At 39.9% G+C, this 23,597-nt stretch overlaps 1 protein-coding gene across 1 annotated transcript in view; it reads right to left on the bottom strand.

Moving 5' to 3' along the window:
- Nucleotides 1–10,476, bottom strand: part of bcas3 (BCAS3 microtubule associated cell migration factor) — a 275,077-nt gene extending 264,601 nt beyond the window's left edge. Inside the window, exons 1-6 of the mRNA XM_028420472.1 lie at nt 10,385–10,476; nt 8,495–8,583; nt 8,203–8,257; nt 7,797–7,872; nt 7,404–7,510; nt 1,458–1,539 (exon numbers count right to left, since the gene is read on the bottom strand). Coding sequence (XP_028276273.1) covers nt 1,458–1,539; nt 7,404–7,510; nt 7,797–7,872; nt 8,203–8,257; nt 8,495–8,565 — 391 coding nt within the window. The 5' untranslated portion in view covers nt 8,566–8,583; nt 10,385–10,476. The remainder of the gene's footprint in view (nt 1–1,457; nt 1,540–7,403; nt 7,511–7,796; nt 7,873–8,202; nt 8,258–8,494; nt 8,584–10,384) is intronic.
- Nucleotides 10,477–23,597: the final 13,121 nt, after the last annotated feature.

The raw sequence follows: 23,597 nt of genomic DNA, 5'->3' as shown, positions 1-23,597 counted from the left end.
CTTTGGCAGCCGTGCTGCCTTCAGAGACTTTCCACCGCTGACTGTGAGCACGCCAACAGTAATCGTAGATTTAACATGAGGATGAGGCAGCAAGAAGCACTCTTTAATTTTAATGATGTAGCACCATTTAAAGTAGCCACAACCCAGGACGATATTAGGATGTGTCATTCAAAATTTAATTTTAAGTGTTGACTTTGGATGCTGGACTGGAACAGACGTCCATTTTATGTATTACATGTATTTTAGATAGATCTATGCTGAAATGGCACCATTCATGGGCAATTCAGAGGATGAAGACAACTTCTTCTATATCCATGTGTTGTGTAAGAAGAAGTCTCTAGTGTTAAAAACAAACTGAGGAAGAATTTGAGTGTAGAAAGACATGTGATAAGATGATACCAAAGTAAAGGTTTTGTGCTGCTGTCTTCAAGCTCCAAAATTATCTACATACAGTTGCATTTGAAATTAGTCAGTTACCAAAGAGTTACTGCCTCTACCTGCCTCTAGCCTGGGGACAGAATGATGTGTTTCCTCCAAGGAAAGAAAAATAGAAAGGATTGTACCATTGACTACCCACATGAGAAAGTGAGAGTGAAGCAACAGGTCGACTGTAGCTTATGAGGAAAAAAGAATTTTGTATGGAGACATTTCGGGATGTGAGCCATATCACTAAAAAGAGAAGTAAACGTGTCAAAGGTACCGACAGCACATAACATGTAGCTAAATACCTTAAAAACACATATCTATGTACAGAATTCAATATTTAGCTAAGTAAGGCTAATGTAGCTGTCTGATGTACATATAAAACAAGCTGACTAGATAGGAGAGTTGCTAAATATATATTCACTGAACAGAATATACTGTTTCTTGAAATATATTTATGATATTAAGAAGGGTATTTTTTAGAAACACAGTGGTATGTCTACCACCAACTACATTTTATGTATCATGACACACAGGCTGTGATGTGGCCTTTAAAGAAAAGTGATGCTTTATGCAAACTTTACTGTGTTGATGTCTAAATCAAAAAGAAAATCTTTCTTACGTAAAGGGTTTACGGATATAAAAGGTTAACACATTTCTCATCCAAGTCGGTGTTTGTTTTATATATATACTTAAAAATTCCCCGAAATATGTTAATGTTAAAGAGATTTATAGCACTTTCAATTTTCTATAAAACCATGGCAAAACCTTTGTACACCTGTTTTAAAGATGAAATAAAAGTCTGTCAACAGACTTTAGTAACTAGAGGAGAAACCAAATGAGTTTATTTTGTATGTATGTACTCAATTATAAAATAAATAACTAGAACTGAACACGTTTTAAAAAGCAGTACGAATGCCAGTCATCGTACATAAAACTCTGTAGTGAGAGTTCATCATCATTATAAAATAAACACAATCACATCCTTGTCTGAAGTCAGAATATGCAGTATAAAGGGCTCTGAGGATACTCACCAACAAAAGGGGCTGGCAGGATGCGAGCAGCTCGCACAGGACCGTGGCGCACTGAGAACAACTCTTGGGCTTCCCCTGCCAACTGAAAGAAATGAGTCAGAAAATGTAACCGGTAACATAACAATTCATTTAGAGACAAGGAAAGAGACATTTTGTGTTCAGAAATTAAGACAGTTAGCCTTAACTTAGCCATTAGGCAGTCCAGAACAAAGCTTTAAAAAGCCACAAAGCTTAGTAGGTTTCTGTAGACAAATAGAAAAAAATGTTTATAGAAAGTGACAGGGTAAGGCGGGGGGGGAGAGGATGAGGAACAACATGGCGGTCTGATGGTTGAATTTCCTGCCAAACCACAAAATAAAGTCTACCAAGCACAGAATAAAAGGCCCAGTGGCACTAAAATACAAACGAGCAGGCTCCGCATATTATGACAGAGCCAACAAGAAAAGGTCGAGGATACGAGCTAGTGCCAAGTAGGCAGCAGCTTCTGAAACACCCTGACAAGTCTTTCCAACAAAACCTAAAATATTATTCTATTTTTTAATTCCATTAACATAAAAGGGTCAATATAAAAGACCATTAACATACTCTCTCCACCGACTCGCTCATTAATATTCTTAATTTCCCAAAATACTCATAAAGCTCTCTAAAGCTGTTTGCTCCAAAGCTAACCGTGTCAAATAGTTGGCAAGCCCTATCACTTAAAATAAAAAAATTGAATGTTCTCGTGTAGATAGATATAGCAAATGCTGAAAAGAAAACAGACATTATTATTTGTTATTTAGGAAATGTCATAACCGACTCTCTAATCCTCAAATGTGTTGTCATGAATTTATGTTAGCATTCCGCATTCCATCATATGTATTTCTTTTAATTATTCAATTAGACACTATCTTAATAACAATAACAACATAATGTGCATGAATTCACAATAGTTTAGACAGACAAATAACTAAAGATTTTGTGCAGTGCAGTCTGCATCTGTACAATTTTTATTTTTTTTAAAAAGCTGTCTTGGAATTGGAATATATAAACGGGCCATTACAAGTCTGACTGGAGTCTCTGTTCTTGCATGTAAATTATAAAGGTACGACTAATGACAACTGCTAGGCCAAAGATTAAAAATACGTTTTTTTTTTTTTTTTTTTCCTACTACAGATTTACTGAAAACAGGAAGTTAACTAAGATTATTAATGAAGTTAATTATCTTTTTGAAAAATCAGGGAATTCTTAATTTAATTCAAATAAAAGTGCAAAGTCCAAGCTTTCGGGATCAGTGTATACTACAGAACAGCTTTTACTCATCTCTAGCCTATAATAACATAACAATCCATCTTATTTCTGCCTTCCATATCTACTTTAATTAATCTCTGTGAAAACATATGTTGGTGGTAGCCAAAGACTTAACATGTATAGTATCCAATCATTTTATTGTAAATATAACAGTTTTACAGGTAGCAGTTTGTTCATGCGTTTGTCTCTTAGTGTGTTTTTTTTTCTAAAACTTCTGTTCATCATCTGGCTTCACTCACAACAAGTGCATTCCAGCAAACTTGAAATTACATTTAGGGATAAACACTAAAGGTTGCCCTATTAGAGTCGATGTGAAAGTTTGCTTGCTTTATTACAGAGGAAATAAAAGCACAGTGTAAAGCACTTTAATGGATGTCTGTGAGTGTGTGTGTGTGTGTGTGTGTGTGTGTGAGTACCCACTCCAACTTCATGTGTTCCAGTGTATCAGGTCAATGGCCTGTGTGTCTCTTGGTGGTGTCTGCCGTGTGTAATGGTACATTGTTCTAAGCGCAGAATGCCCCACTTTTGTTATTCTTTAATGCGTTAAATTACAGTGAAACCCGCATTATCACTTTACTAGTGCTTTAATCTGTTTGTTTTAAGTCTTTAAACCCATCTGAGGGGATGATCGCTCTTTTGTGCAATTAGTAGCCTTTTCAAAGTGGCGGATTTGAAGCAGTTTTTTTTTATTCAAAGTGCTTGAGGCCCAGCGGTGGTAGATTAACACTGGAAACGCAAGCAGGTTATACGAACACTGATAGCAGGAATAAAAAGGAGGTTGGCAGCAGGGTAGAATGCCTATACAGGCAAATGGACCTGTGAGGAGGAATAATGGAATTTGCTGGATTAAAATGAGAACAGGGGAGGGCTGGAGGTTAATGCGGCAGGTTATTGTGCATTACCCTGCCGCTCATCCTCGCCTTACATGGCTCTGTGTGACATCCTCTGCCATCAACAACATTCCCAGCATTACATTAGTCTCCGGCGTATGCAATATGCCAAATTGCTTTTTCAAAGTTGTTGTCCCTGCATACAGTTATTCATTACTTTCATTTCATTTGTGGCTCGGATGTTTTTTGTGTCTGCTCTTCTGTTTTAATCTCTCAAATGTAATGCCATAAGCTGTGAACAGATATCTGGGCCATATTCACAAGTGCACACTAGCACAGTGCTGGACATATTGGAGGTTTGAAGGGAGCAGGTGCTTCAGGGATCGGACGATGACAGGTGCCTGTTGGAGGCCTTTATAACATGCAGCATAACAACGATTACAACACAAAAGTAGAGTGCTGCGGCTTTACTGCAAAACAAACTGCATACACCATTGTTTCCACTAGATGAAGTAAGAGGCAATACTCAGTAAAGGCTCAGCTGTTGGAGTGCATCATGTCTATGTAACGTGACAAATCATATCATAAAATTAACACAAGAATGAAGAGGCATAGAGAGTTACTGTAAACAAACTGAAGTGCATCCTTGAGCTAACAAACATGGAATGCATTTCCCTCTTCATAAAACACCTGCTCAGTTAAATGTTTGTCAGTATTTTTGAATCAGGCATCGTTACATCAAAGTTGGCAAGCGGGTGTTTTGGCAGTATTTGCATATTTCATTTAGCGCTGCTATTGAAACTGAAATTGTACTGAAAAACATAAACTCACATTTGTATATTTTTCCAAGTGCCCATAGGTGTTCTAATCTTAGTCCAGAAAAATAGGAGCATCACATGGTATTGATATCAAACTACTTACATTTTTAAAGACTTTACAAGATTTCACTCTAAGATAAGATAAGCTTCACAAGAACCTGCAAATCAGCCAGAAATTAGTCAATTATGGCATTAACTGGTTGCACCCATGTTTGCAGAATTTTAGTTCTTTTACAAAATCTTGTTAATACATTCAGTTTATTTTGAGCCAGTTTTTGACCTTGACAGAGGGTCACTGTTTAAGCTTAAGATCCACATTTCCCATTAGAACAAATTCATCCTGTACCACTCATTAAACATTCAAATTTGACCTAAAAACACACCTGTATCACGTTCCACTATAAGCCACGGTTCCAGCTGACACTAGTTTCAAGTCATCCAAAGTTGAAGTGTAGCTGATTTTAAAGCTTCTTGGAAGGAGAATGTGCATTACAGAAACTTCCTACCTGCTCTCATTCATACTTAAATAATATAAGTATTGCTTCATTTTAGGACAGGGTGATGGACTGCTAATATACTCCAATACATCTACAGAGACTTGGCACAGGCCTCTTTCTTCCAAGCACATCATCTCAGCACGTATGTAGACAGACAATTAGTCCCTGACAATCTTGTCTCTTATCAGACTGTGGGGGATGACACCTCTCCAGTGTGAGGTGACAGGAATCTACATCACCTAAACACCTCTGTCAGCATCCATACAACCAGTCAGAGTCCACATCTCACCAGTGTGTCAAAAACGTGTGCATACACGTGTATGTTCATAATCTACTGGGCCATTATAGAGGGTGTTGGCTTAGCAACTGTCACAAGCACTTCACAGCCACTCAAGAGCCAGAGACCGAGGCACCTTTAATGCTTACTTAAAACCCTGCGAAAAAAAACAACCCAGAAACATCCCGTAAACTTTGAAAACTTAAAGAAAAACAATGAGGAAGGACAGCGTGTGATAACAGCCTGGCCTAAACCGTGTGAATCAGGAATAGTGTCAACTGAAACTAAAAGGCAGATGAGGCTCACCAAGCTTATATTTTTACTGGGTGTGTGTAATGTGGCTAAAACAGCTGTAATCCTCCGCTCCACCATAATAGCTGCAACAGAAAATCTGCTCGCAGCATAGGAGTTGCCACATCACAGTGGCCGATGTGTGTGATCACGGGTGAAGTAAGAGTGTGTTCTACCAGCGGCCTGTGGATGTTTATAAAGAGACTGATTAAGGACTTTGGTGTGTTTAGATCTCACAGGATGTATGTGAAGTTTGCATGTTTCAGTGACAGCCTCTACATGAAAGGCGATACTCGCTGAGCGAAGCCGTCACAGTGTTGTGGATAATTTGTTACGTTACAGAGCTGACAAAATCTTCTAATGATTTTCCAAGAGTGAAGTCAAAAAAGTCAATAACTTGCCCATTCTGCTTGGTAAGACTTTTGAGGTTTAACATTGGCTCATCATAAGAAATGAATGAAAATGGAAGAAAAATGCATTTCAACATCCAGTTTGTGAAAACAAATAAGCAGAGGACACTACTGGTATATGCTGTTTCTGGCTTTTATCTAATAATACATACATTTTAGGCTCTGTGGTGCATGTATGTACTGAAAATAGTCCTCAAATCAACTTTCAAGGACTCCATCTTGTGGCCACAATTGGCATTACATTAGAAGTGCTTGTACTATAAACTACCATTCATCCATCCATCATCCAAACCCTCTTTTGTCCTGCAGTGCTGGGTCACAGGGGGCTGGTGCCTATCCCAGCTATCTATGGGTGAGAGGTGGGGTACACCCTGGACAGGTCACCAGTCCATCACAGGGAACAATACACATACAAACACATAAACTACCAGGGTGCACATAAACTACCTCTAATACGTCCCAGTCCAACATACAGATTAAAAAATGTTATCCATAATTAGTAAATAGTTTTTGTTTTATTTTATCATGAGGTAATGTAAGACGCTATCATCAAATTCCCTAACAGACTTACCATAATGTACCAGAGATGGATGTCTGCGTATAAGTTGTGGGGTATAACATGTACATCTATACAGCTGCTATCAGTGTACAGTAATCAGTATTTCAGAAAAACACTCTCTTTTACATTCTGCTAAATTCAATGAATATGTATTTAGCATCACTCTTTATACACATTCAAAATAGGAAATTGGAACGTTATACTGCTACTGGAATGGACTAGGATGCATAGTGTGGTCAACACTGACATCTAGTGGTCAGGCAGTTGCACTGCAAATATAAGTGGTGACCTTAATCAGTGACATGAGATCCAACTAAGCACAGTCAAGGTTACTGTAAATATGATTATTCAAACATGAGGATTATCTATAAGAACCAAATTACAGTAGGTGTATATTATGTGTGTATTTATCCTTATTTTACTGCTTATTGTGCTGGATCACCAGATGTCGAGGAAACTGAACAACTGCACCAAGACAGCCTGCAGTTTGCCAAAACCTCAGAATAAAACAAATACATGAAAAATTCTGGTGCATTCATTAGTTTCTCTGAGAAGGTGGTCTTGACTGGTCCAAGATCAGGGAGTGATCAGAGTATGACCTTTGAATCCAGTAGTGTTTACATTATCCAATCAATTATCTATTATCAATTGAAAAGTTTGCCCTAGAAATACGTTTTTTAAAGTTCTTCAGTTAACAATGACCACTTTTAACATGCAATAATGTTACAGCATTTTTGGAATCTGAAGACTTCTGGCTGTTATTAGTCTAGATATGTCACCTTTATCATTAACCTTTGGAGGGATTATTAGAGCTGTGCAAGAGATTCATGGAACATTAGTGCTTCAGTGTTTACTCTGACTTGTCCATCCAAATTTGTTGACATACAAGATACAAAACACCCAGGTGCAAACAGACAAAAATGGAAGGCGTTGCAGGGGAAAGGGTTGTTGTTACAGGCAGTGATATGACTTACAGATACGCTCCAGACTTGCATTCCGTCAGTGTAGCCGATCATGAGGCAGAGTGGAGGGTCAGTAGTTCCGCTGTGCATCTCCATAAACTCTGGGTTGCGAGCAGTGTCTGTACAGATGGTAAAACAGTCAAGTTTAGTCTGACACTGCGTTGAACTCAACGGAGATTGATATTGAATTTTATACATGTTAAGTAATTAAGTTTGGACATATCAGTGCAACACTGGCCTTTGTGCAAATGCAAGCCTGTGCTTGCATGTAACAGAGATTGTTGAGTGTGCTTGAGGACTTATTTAAGGTTGTAACACAGTATACAACACAATTCAAGCAATCAAAAACTTGACTTTGCTAATAGGGGATGACCTTGACTTAATGTGACTTCTACACTGACTTACCATTGATGTCAGCTTTCTCAAATCGAACCCAAATGATTTTTTCTTTTTCATCGGTGGGTGGAGCCCCAGTGTATGCCTGTAATTTGAAAGTTTGAGATGAAAATGAGTAAAATATATACAACAGTACTTCTAATTCTACGGCATGCATTTTACTAGTAAATTTGTTTTTTTTCTTTTCAAAACAAGTTATATGACTGATAGAACAGTAGAATAAATGTCAAACTACACTATTTTGTTTGGGGACTCAGGTCTTTAAAATGTTCAAGATTTACAATCCTGTTTTGTTGGGGTTTTTTTGCCTCTGAGACTGTTCTGTAGAGAAGTTATTATGTAGTTACCAGTTATTTAAAGTGAAAACATATATAACTGAAGTCAGTATCATAATATGCAAGTGGAGGGAAGTTACCTGAGGGACGACATCCTGCAGAAAGGTCACAACACTTTCCATGTACGACTGCTCCCTGTAAGAGTAAACGTTCATAAAGAATGGCATTGAGAATTAAATTGTAAAATCAATATACAACATGAGTGAAGAACAAGTTGTAAAAATATATGTGAAGGACGATTTAAAGGAGTAAACGTTAAGGAGTGACTGCAAAGTTGACATGATGTTTGTCACACAAGCATTTCTTTTTCTTGGTATGCAGGCGCAGGGACTTAAAGTACAGTTTAGTAATAAGAAAACATTTCATCCTTACGTAGCAGCTTGTGCTCGCACTAAAACCCCTCCAGCACAGCGACTCGGTCTGCGTGGAGAGTCTGATGCCATGTTGATTTGCTTTGTTTCCTAATGAAAAAAAGAAAGAAAGAAAGAAAGAAGGGACATTTTACTATGGTCACAAACAGTGTCAAATAGACTGTATGTCAGCAGCATCAAATCATCAATAAAAAAGTAATGTCTTTTAACCATCACCACAGATAGCAGTATGTTTGGGTTTTCACATCTATGATGCAATTTAACTGCCATCGCAAACCATTCCACCACATGGGCAGCCCCACTGTATGACCTTCTTGGGTACAATATGGATGTATCAGAACAAGGTAAAATCTGACAGGCGTTATCCTCTTTAAAACAAGGGAAAACATGTGACATGGGAACAGAAGTCAAATGTTGGTGGTGTTTTGGCCATGTCAGGAACTCATGTGAGAATTTGGAATACAAATAGAGCATCACTGAACTTTAAGCATTTTTCTAAGTATGTGACCACACTGTATGCATACACTTACACCAGTGATCAGATCAGTGCAAGCTAGAACAAGCCTCATGTCATCTGTCCAGCCTGATCTCAGTCCAACCTTTCCTGTTCACCTGTTCCAAGGTCCAAATGGCACAACCAGAAGACCAGTGACTGGCCACTGTACAAATAATTCTTTACCTTTCTGTAAAAAAAACTCAAAAAGCACTACATCTGATGCCTAGAAACAACCTGCCTGAGGCCACTTTAAGTTCAGCTAATAGTAAGTTGGCTATATTCAATGAGCTTGGAGAAACACTGCTTCCTACAGTGAAAGTGCAACAGAGTCAGCTTACATTAAGAAATACTTAAATGAAGCTACAGTTGTTTCAGGGGGTGGATACTGCTGTTGTTGCAGACCCACAATGTCTGCATCTTAAAAACAAACTGGACAGTCCCAAAAGACAAATGCAGACTTCCTGCATAGTCATTCAAACAGCCAGTCAAATTCTGCACATGTTTTATCAATCAGTGGAGAGCGCACTGTTTTATGCTTCAGTCTGTTGGGAAACCAGTTTCACAAAGAAGTACACTGAACAGCTGGACAAGGTAGTACAGACGGCTGGTTCAGTGCTTTTTTACAAGGAGGAAACAGCTAGGATATCCCTGTGCTGACATACCAAAAAGGTTTTACAGTTGGACTGTGAGCATGCCAGGATCCCCCAGGAGGAGCTGTACAAAATGGCTGAGGATGCAGTCTGCAGGCACCGGTACTTTCATCCACACTAAGACACAGGAGGTGTGCAGCAAGCAATGTTTCAGAATGGCTAATTAGCAGGTTATCACACCATCCAGTGAAAACATCTGCTACTAAAGAAATCGTAAACCTTGCTACCCTGTCAGAACTGACTTCGCAAATGAATTAACCCTTCAGCTAGCTGTCGCTTCTATTCACGCAGCAAAACAGCACTGAAGAGACACTGCAAGTATTTCCCAAACACAAACTAGCGAGGCAAACAAGACCTAACAATATGTATGGATGTTATCACATCACTAGCCAAATGCTTATGCAACGGTCTCAACAACAACAGAGACTCTCCATGCCTTTAGAGGGGAGCTTGGCTTTTTTAGCCTTGGTTACATTTCCCTAACATTTCTTCTGCTACCTTGCACCATTAACAAGCAGCGGAACCATACGTGTAACCATTGTGACAACTGTCAAATCAACACAGTACAGCTGTGGGCTAACGCTTAAGTTATATTGGTAGATAGTACCTAGAAGCTAACTTAGCTAGCTAGCATTAGCTAATAAAACTCCCCTTTAGTGGTAAAACGACACAGTTAAAACCCTTGAACTAAGTCATTTGCCACGTTTTAAATGTGCATTCTTTTCAAGTAAATGTAGCCACGAACCGTGCCGTTAAGCGCAGACAGTCTCCTTATGATAAGGACTTGTGTGTCGGTCTGAAGATCCCTGTACAAAAAACCGTCAAAACACAAACAGACTAGATTTGCGGAACTGTGTTGTGTAATTGAGAGCCAATCAAAGCACGGGGAAGTCGTCGTCAAACCAATCAAGGAACAGAAGAGACGGGACTAATGCTGCGTCACCTTAGGAACAAGTAGACAAAGGCATGTGTGAAATAAGATATATGTTGTGATCACATTTGAGCATTTAGCTCCATAAATGAAAAATTAAATCGTGGCGTCTGATAAAGAAAAAAAAATACTGTCACAAATAAACAATAAACAATAGTTAAGACAGAATGTAATTATCCCGTGTTCTCGCGAGGGTGCGCTGTAACCATGAAGTCATACACAAAAAGTCGTTTTAAAAATGTTATTATTAGACAGATGTGAATTATTTGTATACATTTTATACAAATCAAAGAGAAATGAAAAAATAAGAAATGTATATAACTTTTTAAATGTGTTTATTTTTTATTATTTGTCAGAAACCTTCTGCTTTATTATGTGCTTCATAAAAAGAAATTATAAAAACAAATACACAAATTCCAAACAGATATGTAAACACAACCATGCTTAGTTAGGCAGTACAAAAAAAACAATTTTATCACCACAACAGCATCATATTCAAGGAGCTACATTTCTTTGAGAACCTCACTAAAGGTTGATTTATTTATTTATTTTAGGGGAAGAGTTATCTTTAGATCAATTTGTAAGGTTCTTTCAAAATGTAAGAAGATGGTTACACTCCCCTCATCATATTAATAGTTGAGTTGAGTGTCTACTTAATTTAATTGATATTAATTTGGAGAGCAAGCAGCACCAGTCCTCTTAAAGTGTAGAAGGTGAGTGTGAGACTGTACCCTCAGTTGTTGCCATCTAAGCTACAGAGCAAGGGAAAGGAGGGTTTTGATACCGTACCAATGGATTAAAAATGACTATAAACTGAGCACTTGTGCAAGTGCTCGCTGCAACTTCAAAAACAAAACAGTTGTTGACACACTGGCAGACAAAGAGAAAGAGCCCCCTTAGCCCAGGATTAAAATAAAGAATTCACCTTCATAAGAATGAGCATAAAGGTCTGACCAAGAGACCAAAGCCTGGTCTTCTGTAGGTGTAAGATCAAGGGAGATAAGGCTTTCTGTGAAGAAGAGGTTGCAGACATCAGTCAGTTGACATATATGTCAATCAATCTGGGAATTCTATCAGCCAATTAACTTTAATTCTCCATAAAGATGTATTTTATGCAGTTCCATGGAGAGTTTCCCTCCATCAGGATTCATCAACAAGCAGAACAATTGGATATGGACAACAGCAAGACATGAAGACTGTATTATTATCACTATAGTGATGGACAGTACTTCTTGATAAGCATCCACAGCGCCATCAGGAACATTCTCAGGCAGTCAGGCCTTTTCACAAACTTTTTAGCATAAGCAATACTATACTGTTTCATACCTTTTCTATTCTAGTTTGATGTTTATAAAATAACTATATGGAAAATAATATACACTTACATTCAAAAGTTTGGGGTCACCAGGCCAGTTCTACAGATTCTCTGATCAGCATAACAGTTCAGCTGTGCTAGCATCATTTCACAGGAGCTTTCTAATCATTAATGAGTTAATTAATTTTAACATGATTAGCTAACACAATGTACCATTACAACATATGTGATGGCTGCTGTATACCTTTGTATATATTCCATTAAAAATCAGCCTTTTCTAACTAGAATACTCATTCACCACATTAACAATGTCTGGACTGTATGTCTGATTACTTTAATGTTATCTTCATTGAAAACAAAAATAGACATTTCCAAGTGACCCTAAACTTTTGAACGGTAGTGTATATTTGTGCAATGTCTGCTTTATTTAACAATAAGGAATAACAGGAAATGTGATTGTGCTTGCTGGCTTCAGCAGCAAGGCAGTCCCCAGAGACCTCCATGTAAATATGTCCAACTTTATCACAGATGTTTACATTTCTCAGCCATTTTGAGTTTGCTAGCTGTCCGCCTCAGGATTAGGTGGTGATTTACATCACCACAGTAAATTTAACCAGGAGCAGGTTTTGTTCAGATTCAGCTTAAACCTGCTGCTCTGTCATTGACCACCTCCTTTTAAACATGATCACCAATCCACTGGACCTAAAGGTACTTCCATGCTGCTCACTGATGTCTCACAGACAGAACAATGTACAAACGTGCTGTGTGCATGTCAGTCTCCACAGCTCTCAGGTTAGAAACACCTGCTGGGTCTTGGTAAAGGGTCGACAGTGTAAACACACTGATGGATATCAGCTGTCTAAGAAGGTGGAGACAAGTGGATGAAGCAGTCTGTGGTCATAAATCCAAATCTGATGGTAGAGGTCATCAAAACCAGGAAGACCTAGGACACCTGTAAGGTTATTCATTTTCAAGCAAAACAGTGTAAGTTAAATATGACTATGAGCCACTCTTAGCAGTGATACAAGTGATGTATTTGTTGAGTTTACTGTATTTTAGCAAGAGATAGATAATCAGGATATGTACGGTAGACAATGAGAATACAAACTGTTGGCATTCATTAACCTGCAGGAGTCAACTGGATTATATAAAACACATAATCTGGTGATGATCTGATGATAACTACTGATGATAGTTTGTGTGTAACTGTAGCTTATTTTTGTATCGGACCAGAAATGAATGTAAATGCTTCATTCTCCATCTGCAGTGTAATTTGTGTATATGTTCCTTATTTGTCTCTTGAGGACAGGAAGAACCTTGTAAACATAACAGAGTCTGGTGTATGTATGAGGTGTCTGATCAAGGTTTGGTTGTCACTATAGGATCTATTGTGAAGTCTGGCATCACCTCTTGTTTGACACCATGAATGGCTCAATTAAATCACTGACCAACATAAACGCACGTCTCGCTGCACACGCGCATACACGCACAGACACACAAAGGCGGAGAGGGAGGAAACCATTCAGCATGAGTTGTTGTGATGTAATTACTTTTCATTTGATGTGAAAAATTATTCAAAGTCAATGAGACGGAAAGTGTTCTGCAGTCTATCACAGGAACTGGCATTGTTTACTTCCCCTCCAGCACATCATTTGCTCTATCTCGCAGTCACAATTATTCTCTCTGTCTTACTGTCATACACATTCCGCTACAGTGTATCACATGCCTCATTTAACTAGACACCGGTGTGCGCATGCGTGTGTGCGGCCCCTTCTGTTTCTACTGCTGCTGCATTGTGTTTTTTTTGTTTTTTTTTGTTTTATTTGTTTTCATCTGGATGTCAGTTGGTGTTTGGATGCATCAGTGTGATGATGAATGTCACTCTCGATGAGCTGTGCTAACAGACATCATTGTGTTATATGATGTTTTGTACCCCATTTACACCTGACAGGATCATGTGCTGTATATATATGGATGCCTCCTATGAAAATACATATTTATTTTTTTATATGTGTTTTTTTCCTGTTTGTTTCAAATGAAGATATATAATGGGCATCATTTTTTGTCATTTTATTTAATTATTAAGCACAAAGTTGGTGGTTCGATCCCACCCTTTTACAGCATTTGATGAATGTCTGCATTTGTTGTTTACATCTGTGCTGTGGCATCACACGCATCTAAACATCAGAACAGAACAAAGAACTCTATATTTGATCTTTTATGTATGATCCACACATGGATTTACATATGTAAATTTGAGAGGGAAAAAAGTTTTCTTTAACTGTAGAAGCCATGAAAAAAATGTCAAATGTCAATATTTTGTGATTCTGACACCAAATTACCACAAAATTCTTTCTACCTCATCTGATTGTCACAAAATGCCACCTGTGTTTCATCAGTGGCTCTCCTTTTTCCTCATAAATTTACAGCTAATCTCAGAAATAATAAATTAATATAGAAAGAATATATTAATAATAAGAATTACCCCTCACTCCCCTTGTGTTAATCTGATACTGAGAGTGCACCGAGGGTAACACAATTAAAATATAATAAACTAATGTCAGGAAAGAGACTGACAGCCTGTGAGTGAAAACATCACACCCTGCCAGTCAGATGTGACTCTGCAGTGTTCACCTTTACCCACCTGATGGCAGTATGACTCCAACTCTGAACCCTCCACCGAATCCTCCCTCTTTGTTCTCCTGCCAATTTCTCCCTCTTCTTTCCCCCCTCCTTTTACAACATCTATGAGAGGAGAGAGAAAAAAAATGTATCCCCGGGTTAAAATAAATAGCCTTTCACAGTTAATTTAATTGACTATTTTGTACAAAATCGAGGTAATTCCGCCTCGGCTGCAATAGCAAACAAGAATAGCATTGCCTTGGCAATCAGTTACCACGCAAACACAGAGAAAGGCTTTAATCTGCTTTTATCACAGAGGAGCCACGGCTGAAGTTTGTTCAGACACCGAGGCACCTGTTTTCTTAATTGTTGTAACATCTCTGCAGCAGGAAAAACCTCTCAGAGGGATAAAGGGAAAGATGTAAAATAGCATTCAGCATGAGGAGTTACAGAACAACTGAGTGGGGAGTACAATGAAGTGTATTTAAATATATATTTTACTGTACATCTCTATTGCAATACACTCATTTGCATGTGTATGTTTGATGGTTTCTGTAAGTATGAAATATTTTTTTTAAATGGCCGGTAGAGTTCTTTGTTGGATTTTTTGGTCTAAGGTGTGTAATTTCAGAGGTTCATAGTTGAGGTCAGTGTCCAGAAGTGATCCTGCTCCTGTACTCTCTAGCTTCTTAATCATCTTTCTCTCCTGCTGGCTAGATGCATGTGTGTGTATGTATGTATGTGTGTATGTGCGTGTGTGTCCCTCAGTGTCTGCCTGTGAAACAGAGAGCATGTCCGTCGGAGGTGTTGCTGTTCTCGCCTGTCCTGCTACCTCCAGCTGCGTGTCTACCGCCCCCCGCAGGCTGGCCGAGGTTACCCCACGCTGACCTGTTTAATTGTCTGCCTGTCCCAGGGCCCACTGGTGAGCGTGTGTGTGCGATCACGCTGCGCAGAGGAGGACAAGGGCGACAACTCACACACACACACACATACACAAGAGACACACACAAGCAGGAAGAGCATTAAAACATGGAGAAAAAAGCGCACACTGTCTCTGTTAGATACTGTCAGGTACACGTTGTAAGTGTGTGTCCCATTAAAGTGTGCTCATATCAAGAAGCTTCACTTGAGCCCGCTGTTGTTTTGACGCCGAGGCAAGTGCACACACGCTGGCCGGTCCATTTAGACAATGTAGCAACTGAGTCAAAGTGGTTCAATGTCTCATTTTAAAAGCAGACACTTTAAATCGAATGATATTCTTTTGTAAATATTAGATAAAGCTGTGTCATATTGACTTGTGTAAAATACATGTACAGCATAATTGTAAAATAACTTGGTTTCTCACTCTCAGCATTACGCGCATCACATATCGTGTACTTACATTAGCTTTTGCATGCACACACTATTCTCATTTGGTTGCTCGTAGGTAATTCACTGGGTCACTTGAGTGTTGCTAGGTGTCAGTAACATGAGTGCTGGGACATGTCTACTATGGCGATGCAAAACTTATAAAAAGTTACATGAAGTGGCAAATTGTCATGCTACAGTTAAACAGCAAACTTAGCACAGCCATGTAACATGACATGATGAAAATGTGATACAGCAAGTGATACTATTATGATCACATAATTATAAAGACCTGTGTTCAACAGGGAGACATGCAACAGATCATTCGTGCCTGCCACAATGACATGAAGACACATCGCTGCATATAACGCCACACGCTATGATTGGAGTCTGTTGCTCAGATCAGTTGTGTATCATCAAACATGACAAGCATCCTTTTTAAGGGGGAGATGTGAAGCCTTCAGACCGCTGGAAGCCAAGGAGGGCAAACTCACTGGCCCTTAAGGCTGACATCCTGTTGTCTGAGTGTGCTCAAATCAATGTACTTCTAATGAACCTCCAACCCTGGCGGCAATGTCCTACCGCAATGCCACCATAGCAACTACTAATCTTGCTGGAAAATAAGGAAGACCTAATCACTTCAACTTAGAATATTTTCACTCATGGATTCAAATTGCACATCTGTGTTGCATCTTCATGCAACAATACACAACTAGCTTTTCACAATGGCAACATGATTATATCTTTTTTGAAATATCGGATGAAGTCAACTGAGGCAACGCCATGAAAAAAAAAAAACACTTTTTGCCACTGATGACTTAGTAGCTATCACTACTATCTCTATCACTACTGTCACATGTTTAAAGTCATTCTTAGAATTGGTGAACTTGTCATAGATCCTGAGAAAGCCAGTTAAGACAAGAGATACCCAGATAAGAGGTCATATGGTTCATTTATGCCAACAAGGTAGTAAAACTTTATCAAACACACAATGGGCTACAACACACAGCCAGGCACAGGTATTAAATTGAAGGTAAATTTTGACGACAATGGAAATACACAGGGGTAGTATGTGTACAGATGTGTCATGATCCCTTCTTTGCCCCCTCTTTGTCCATATTTAGAGTTTTGGCGGACGTGACGCTGCCAACATAGTCCCGGAGACTCCCACCGAGCTTCAAAACGGCTCTTCGGAAACAAACGGGTGACGTCACAGAAGCTCTGTCCATAGTTTTTGCTGTCAATTGGTTACTTGCTAGTGTTTTTCCCTCCTTGCTGATCACCTGCCCCACCTTAATGTGTTTTACCTGTGTCTGACTGGCTGCCCTGACTGGCTGCCCTGCCCTTGTGTATTTTTTTTGTTTGTTTTGTTTGCATTAACAGCCTTGAAAGTTTGGGTTGGTAGGTTAAGATTTGTAGTGCATGCACAGGTGCACACCACATGGAGCAAGGGAAGACATTTACACACACCAACCACACTTAAAGCTGGCTTAAAATAGGCAAAATCATTTGCAAATGGCAGGTGTGAAGTAGGTCAGAGAGCAAGTTTTGGGGGACAAAAATGACAGAAACCCCACTTTAAAGGTACAGCAAACACAGCCCACTTGGCAGCAAATCAAAAGAAGAAATATAGCGTAGACTAATATGTAATCTATACTTTGTGTCATGGTGGAGAAGTGGATACTTTTCCTGTGTGTCTGTGAAGTGAGAGCTGAGAGGGATTTTATAGTGTGCTCTCAGTTGCGGATCATAGATGCTCAGCCACCTCGGGGCAACACAGGGCATCAGGATGAACTACAGGCCAGGGGAGGGAGGCTGATGTGTTTCTTAACTGTGTGTGTCTGTGTGTGTGTGTGTGTGCGGGTGGGTGGTGAGGAGTGAGGGGACTATTAGTGGGAGGTGTGTGACTTGGGGGGTGGTAGTGGTTGCGGTAGGGTGGATACTGAGAAATGGTGTGTGTGTGTGTGTGTGTGCACCTCCATGCCAGCCCCCAGGCCGGCCCCATAGTAATTACACACTCCAGTGGCTGGACTGGGAGGGAAATTGAAGGCCTGGGCAGGAGGCCCCAGCTGCCTTGCTCTCCCTCCCCATCAGCCTGCTGCTGATTGAGCTTGCCTTACACACACACACACACACACACACACACACACACACATATATATATATATGCTTGAAGATAGCCATGCCAGAACATGCAGACTTTCACTCTCACTTTTGCATACACAAGCACTGTCTCACTCTTTCTCCCTCTCTCTTTCAAACACACCAATCCTCTGAGGAAATTCTGCTTTGTGTTGTGGTAATGAGATTCTCACACACCCGGCCTTATTTACCAGCCCAGGCCAATAAAGGGTGAGACTGAGTGAAGGACTTGGTGTATGTGTGTATGTGTGTGTGCGTGTTTTGAAGGTAGTGATATTAGCTCATCTAGCCATCTTGTCTTCACAATGATGACATCCTCAAATCAAAATACCTCCTCCCTCCCTCCCTCCCTCCCTCTATCATCCATCCTGAGGAGGTTCAGGTGGTTGCAGGTTAAAAAAAAGAAAGAAAGAAAAAAAAAGAGGATGGGATCCTGATATGATGTCTACAACATGGCCTTCATTGATTACTCTGCCATGTTCCCCTTTGGAAAGGCATGTCCATATCCATCATGTGTCTGTGCTGGGAAGGCCCTGGCTTGCACCCAAAAACTGTCATTCCTGATCAAGATGGTTAGGTGTGGTAGAAGGTGGGTGGGGGTGGGTGCAGGATGGTTTGTTTCACTGCTAAATTGGCATTTGTTACTCATCTGTTTCTGTGACACGATGCCAGTTATCGCTACTATACAGCAGCACAAACAGCATTGACTTTGAAACTATATTTCCCCACTACATTTTATGCATATTTATTTGTCTTCTTTATTTTATTTTCTAGATTAAAGGCAGTTTTCGTGAACGTTCTAGTACTGATGTTGATTTCTAATGCAGCCGGACAACACAACATAATGTACTGGTGTCAAAGATGAGGCTGGTCCATTGTTCAAATGCACCATCATCTAAAACTACTTATATTTATTTATCTAAATTAAAAGTCACAAAATAGGAATCAAAAAGCACATTACATAAAACATTACATATAGCTACACCAGCTTAATGTATCAATAGCTTCCTTGAATGTCTGCATGGCATGATTGTGCATCTTGCAGACACTTGAATCCTGCTTGACGTTGGTTGATCAATACATTGATAAAGTTCAACTTGCATTTGAAAACTGTGCCATAGCACGATGAACTTCACAGTATATTCGGTCAATCTTAACTAGGTTTCTATAAACTGTTGTTGTCCAGCGGCCGAGGCCCTGAAAAGCCTAACCCTGCCAGGGAAATGGATCCCTGCCCAGGATTAGCTCTGAAAATATAAGAAAGGCAAAATAACAAAAGAGTGACCGATGGAAGGACTTCGAGCAGACCGGCTGGGCACTCGCCTATCCTAAACTGGGAAGACAGTCGATAGGGTTAAAGCTCAACACTCATCATTTCCCAACAGGCTACGTGGTTACCACAAAACTACACACAGTCATTGAGACCTCGCTGAATCTCAGAAGAGCCAACAATTGTTACATTCCCCGGTGAGTTCAGGGGATGAGGGGAAGCAACAATAATGTAATACCGGCACATAACACTGTCTTGCGTTTTGAAACTGACTTTTTAAATACAAATCGAGCAGCCTCTGGAGCTGAGAGTCAAAAAAAAATGAAATTCTCCATGTGACCAACACCAAGTGAAAGCATCCATGTGAGAATGTTCCATTTTGCAGCTAAAATACCCATTCAGTTATATTGTGCTCTTTGCTCTGTGGCCTTTTAGCTTGTATTTGCAACAAGGCAATAGTTCTTGTCACCTACTAATAATAAATGACAGAATTAGTCTGAGGAAAGGAGTGAAGACAGCTAAAAAGAGACTTGTATGATTGTTGGACATACATTCTGCAGACACCTCTGTGCCTGATGGCTATGGACAAGACCATATCAGCAAGATTTAACTATATAATAAAAGGCTTGTCATAGACAAACAACTATGTAGGAAAATGTATTCACCTGAACTAACAGCGCCAGCTTCAAGTTTATGAGGATTTCCATAAAATGAGAGTAGACAGCACAAACACACAGCCACACACATGCTGGTCTACAACAGAGCCTGTCACTTCTACAGAGTATATGGCTGTGATAAAGTCACTTCATTCCTCCTCCTCCTCCTCTTCCTGGCTCTTTACATGCAATTGTGGGGGGGCTGAGGGGGTGAGGGGGGTGTGCACGGCGTGGACGAGGCAGATTGTGCTTGTGTGTCAGAGGCCGTGGTGTTAGCGGAGGAGGAGAGGGAGGCTGTCTCTTTGAGGATTCGGCCTGCTCGCCTCGCCTCGCCTCGTCTCGCCTGCCTGGCTCTTTGAAGCTGTTCGATGACCGCACAGGGCAACAGCACCGCAGGTTGGGGGGAGACGGGTGGTGGTGGCGTTGGTGGTGCTGGGGTATGGAAGGCTGTCATTTGTATACAGCTGTTTCTTTCATCTTGTCCAGCTCCCCTCCTTCTCTTCCTCCTCCTCCTCCTCCTTCCACTCCTCCTATCGCTTCCTCTACCCCTGTCCTCTTCTATTCCTCTGCTCTTGCTGCTTCGCTCCGTCTCCAGCACCCCTTCAAGCTCTTTAAAGAAGTCGTGTGCTGCCGGCCTGCAGCTGGGCAAGCAGGTTGCGGGAAGCGGAAATAATCGTGAAAGGCGTCAATACAATGGCTATCATTAAGATCAAACAAAAGGGAGTTCCTATGAAGTTGTATCTATTTCTCGAGCACTGCCCATCTCATTCTGATTTTCATTCTGCATCACACTGTGAATATCCTCAGCTTCTTTCTGTTTATTTAGAGCAACAACAATACAAAAGCAGCCCTGTTTCAAACAATATTACTATACTTTTATACACACTTTTTTTTACGTTGTAATGCAACTGGATTTAAAATCCACCAGGTTTCAAGCTATGTGGAACCATGGATGATTGGGCTCAGCCAGGGAGAGCAGGTACTTATGGGTGTGTTTTTAGATAAAAGAACCTTTGAGCCACAGATTTCCTTCCTTCACACCTGTCTTTTCCAAATAATTTCTAGAGCAGTGCACAAGCTCCTATACTAATGAGTAAAGATATAACCAAAGAACTCTGGAGTATAAAAGGCAAAGACAGCTATTCCCAACCCTTTGTAGGCCCACATGCTTTTTCAATGGCCTTGACAAAATTGTGTTGAAATTTCCCAATAGCAACCCCAACAACAAATGTGTATTACAATAGTAATATATAATGCAACAAGACATGCAAACGATCATGTAACTCACACACATTGTGCTATTTTTTTCCAGACATTTGTTTTATACCTCAACATGACAGCATGTCCTCACCAGGAAAACGTAACTTATAAATATTTCTCCAGCCACATCCCTACATGCTGATGACTCGTTCCATTAGATGCCAAAACAAAAATGGCGACCATGCAACAGGAACAATTTTCCCTGTAAAATGTGTTTACTGTTATGAAATCATGTGTGATCATTATCCAACCCCTTACATCAGATCCTTCACAGAAACAAAGAAGTGGATTCATGTCTCACAGTCCACTCATTGTGGAAAAAATATTAATTTGGAAATATCCTGGAAAAATCAACTTTAAACACTCATCAGTATAGCCTGCTGTATTCTGGGCTGGTTTAAACACTACAGTATAGTTTTATTTCAATACTTTTCCTTCACATTGGAAATCCAAATTCAAAGAAAATCATTCTTCCATACTAAAATGTAACTAATGTTCTCTTTGTTCTGACAAATGTCTCATTTTCTGTGTGTAACAAAGAACACTGCTACAGTCTGCTCCTCTGTCATCATAACAGAGCACTGAGCTCCTGGATAATCTTATAGTCCTAGCACTGAAACACTTGACAATCCCCTCTGTTCTCACTGTAATACACACACAGACCACATATGCCTTGATGTGTTGCTACACCAATTAGCAGCAATTAACACTAGCCCACAGAGCACCTGCGTTTGGAGCTCTGGCATCTGGGTTGCATTATCAGAAGTATGTTGTTGTATTAACAGAATAAGTGCTGGAACACTGCAGTCATCCCGCAGGGCTCTCGCCCATACCCCCTCCCAGGAGGGTCTCCACGTGTCTCAGCTGCAACATGCAGCATTTTCTTTGGCATCGTAAAGAACTTATCAATTCCAATCATTTCATGTACCTCTTGTTATTTAAAGGCCAGTCCAACGTCTATTCTCCTACATGAATGAGCTCCAGCACCTCTGCGCTCTCTGTCGGCCGTGTTGTTGTAAATGATTGTTTTGCATTGAGTTTCCTGAGTGCCTTGGACGAGTTGAGAGACTGCTCTATACAAACAGGCCGAGCGGTTGTTATTTCAGTGGTGACGCCTGGCTCACCAGACACAGAGGGCGGAATATCGATCGGCTGTCGCTGAGCATGCAAAGCAGCAGTCTGAAGGAGACACTAGAAAGACAGCACAGGCAGATCGGAGAGGAGAGAGCAGCTCATATAGGGAGAGGTGGAGAGGCTCGAGAGTGTGGTGGAGAATAATGACTTGTAAAAGATGGAGTTCAGCCTGAGCTGGGTAAGATTTAGATGTTCAAATCCTGATGAGTTAGTCCTGTGCGGCTGAATGGCTGCAGCTGGGTTCTCAAAGTGTTTTTGGTTGTTGTACAGTGTGTAAGTAATACTTTTGTGGCTCAGCTCCACCACACACACGGGGTCAAAATCAAATCTAAAAATTAGTAAAAGCTAATGTCTAAATACGTCTAAACATTGGCATATAATTTTTACATTATTTGATCAGGTCTAACTAAAATGTGTAGTGAAGCCAGTCAGATTTGAGCTTAGTCACCTTCTTTCCATTTATTGTGGGGGAATTCTAAGCTCACATCATGATCAGGGTCATCTTAGAATACAATCCCTCCAGTGACCTCTGAAGAAGCCAAAAAATGTCCTCTCATGTGTCTGCTCCTTTCAATGTAGAGGGCTAGCGGGTGTATTCTTTCCAAGACACCATTGAAGTCCCTGAGGTCCAGACATCTGCATTTTTCCTGAGGTCCATACAATAATTGTAAAATGCAAACACTCTGATATTCCACTTTATCTAAAATGTTGGTGATATTGCGTGTATCATGTGTGACTGGGTGTACAGGCTAATAAACTATTAGACAAATGGTCAGAAATACATGATGTTCCCTGACTGAACATGGTATACCACAGCTCATCATCTGAGCCTTTCCCTTGTTTCCTAGAATGTACCACAACTTCAATGTAAGAACAGGTTCTGAGAAATGAATATTAATAGTATTTATTATTATATATATACATTATATAACACATTTGTCTTAATGCAGTTGGCACGGAGGTCATCAACCATCTGCTTCAATCATTTTACAAAGTAATGTTCTGTACAAAGAATGTAATAGAAGCTGTGTCTGTGAGTGATTAAAATAAGAAGAACGGAAGAAAAACAGGTGTGCATCAGAGAGATGAATAAGAGCACATAAATGAAGTGAAAAAGACATGAAGAACAAAAGATAATAAAGTAATAATATGTTATTTAAGATCATTCAAAGAACCACCAAACATTAAAAGGCAGTGATATTTTTATCTTTTTTTTCAGTCTGCTTAGCTTAGCTTCATATGCTTAAATATGACCACAGCTTTGGTCACATGGAGCCAAAC

This window comes from Parambassis ranga, chromosome 13 (assembly GCF_900634625.1).
Source record: "Parambassis ranga chromosome 13, fParRan2.1, whole genome shotgun sequence".
Classification (NCBI taxonomy): domain Eukaryota; kingdom Metazoa; phylum Chordata; class Actinopteri; family Ambassidae; genus Parambassis; species Parambassis ranga.
The sequence above is the reverse complement of the archived record's forward strand: the minus strand, read 5'-3'. Positions and strand labels throughout refer to the sequence as shown.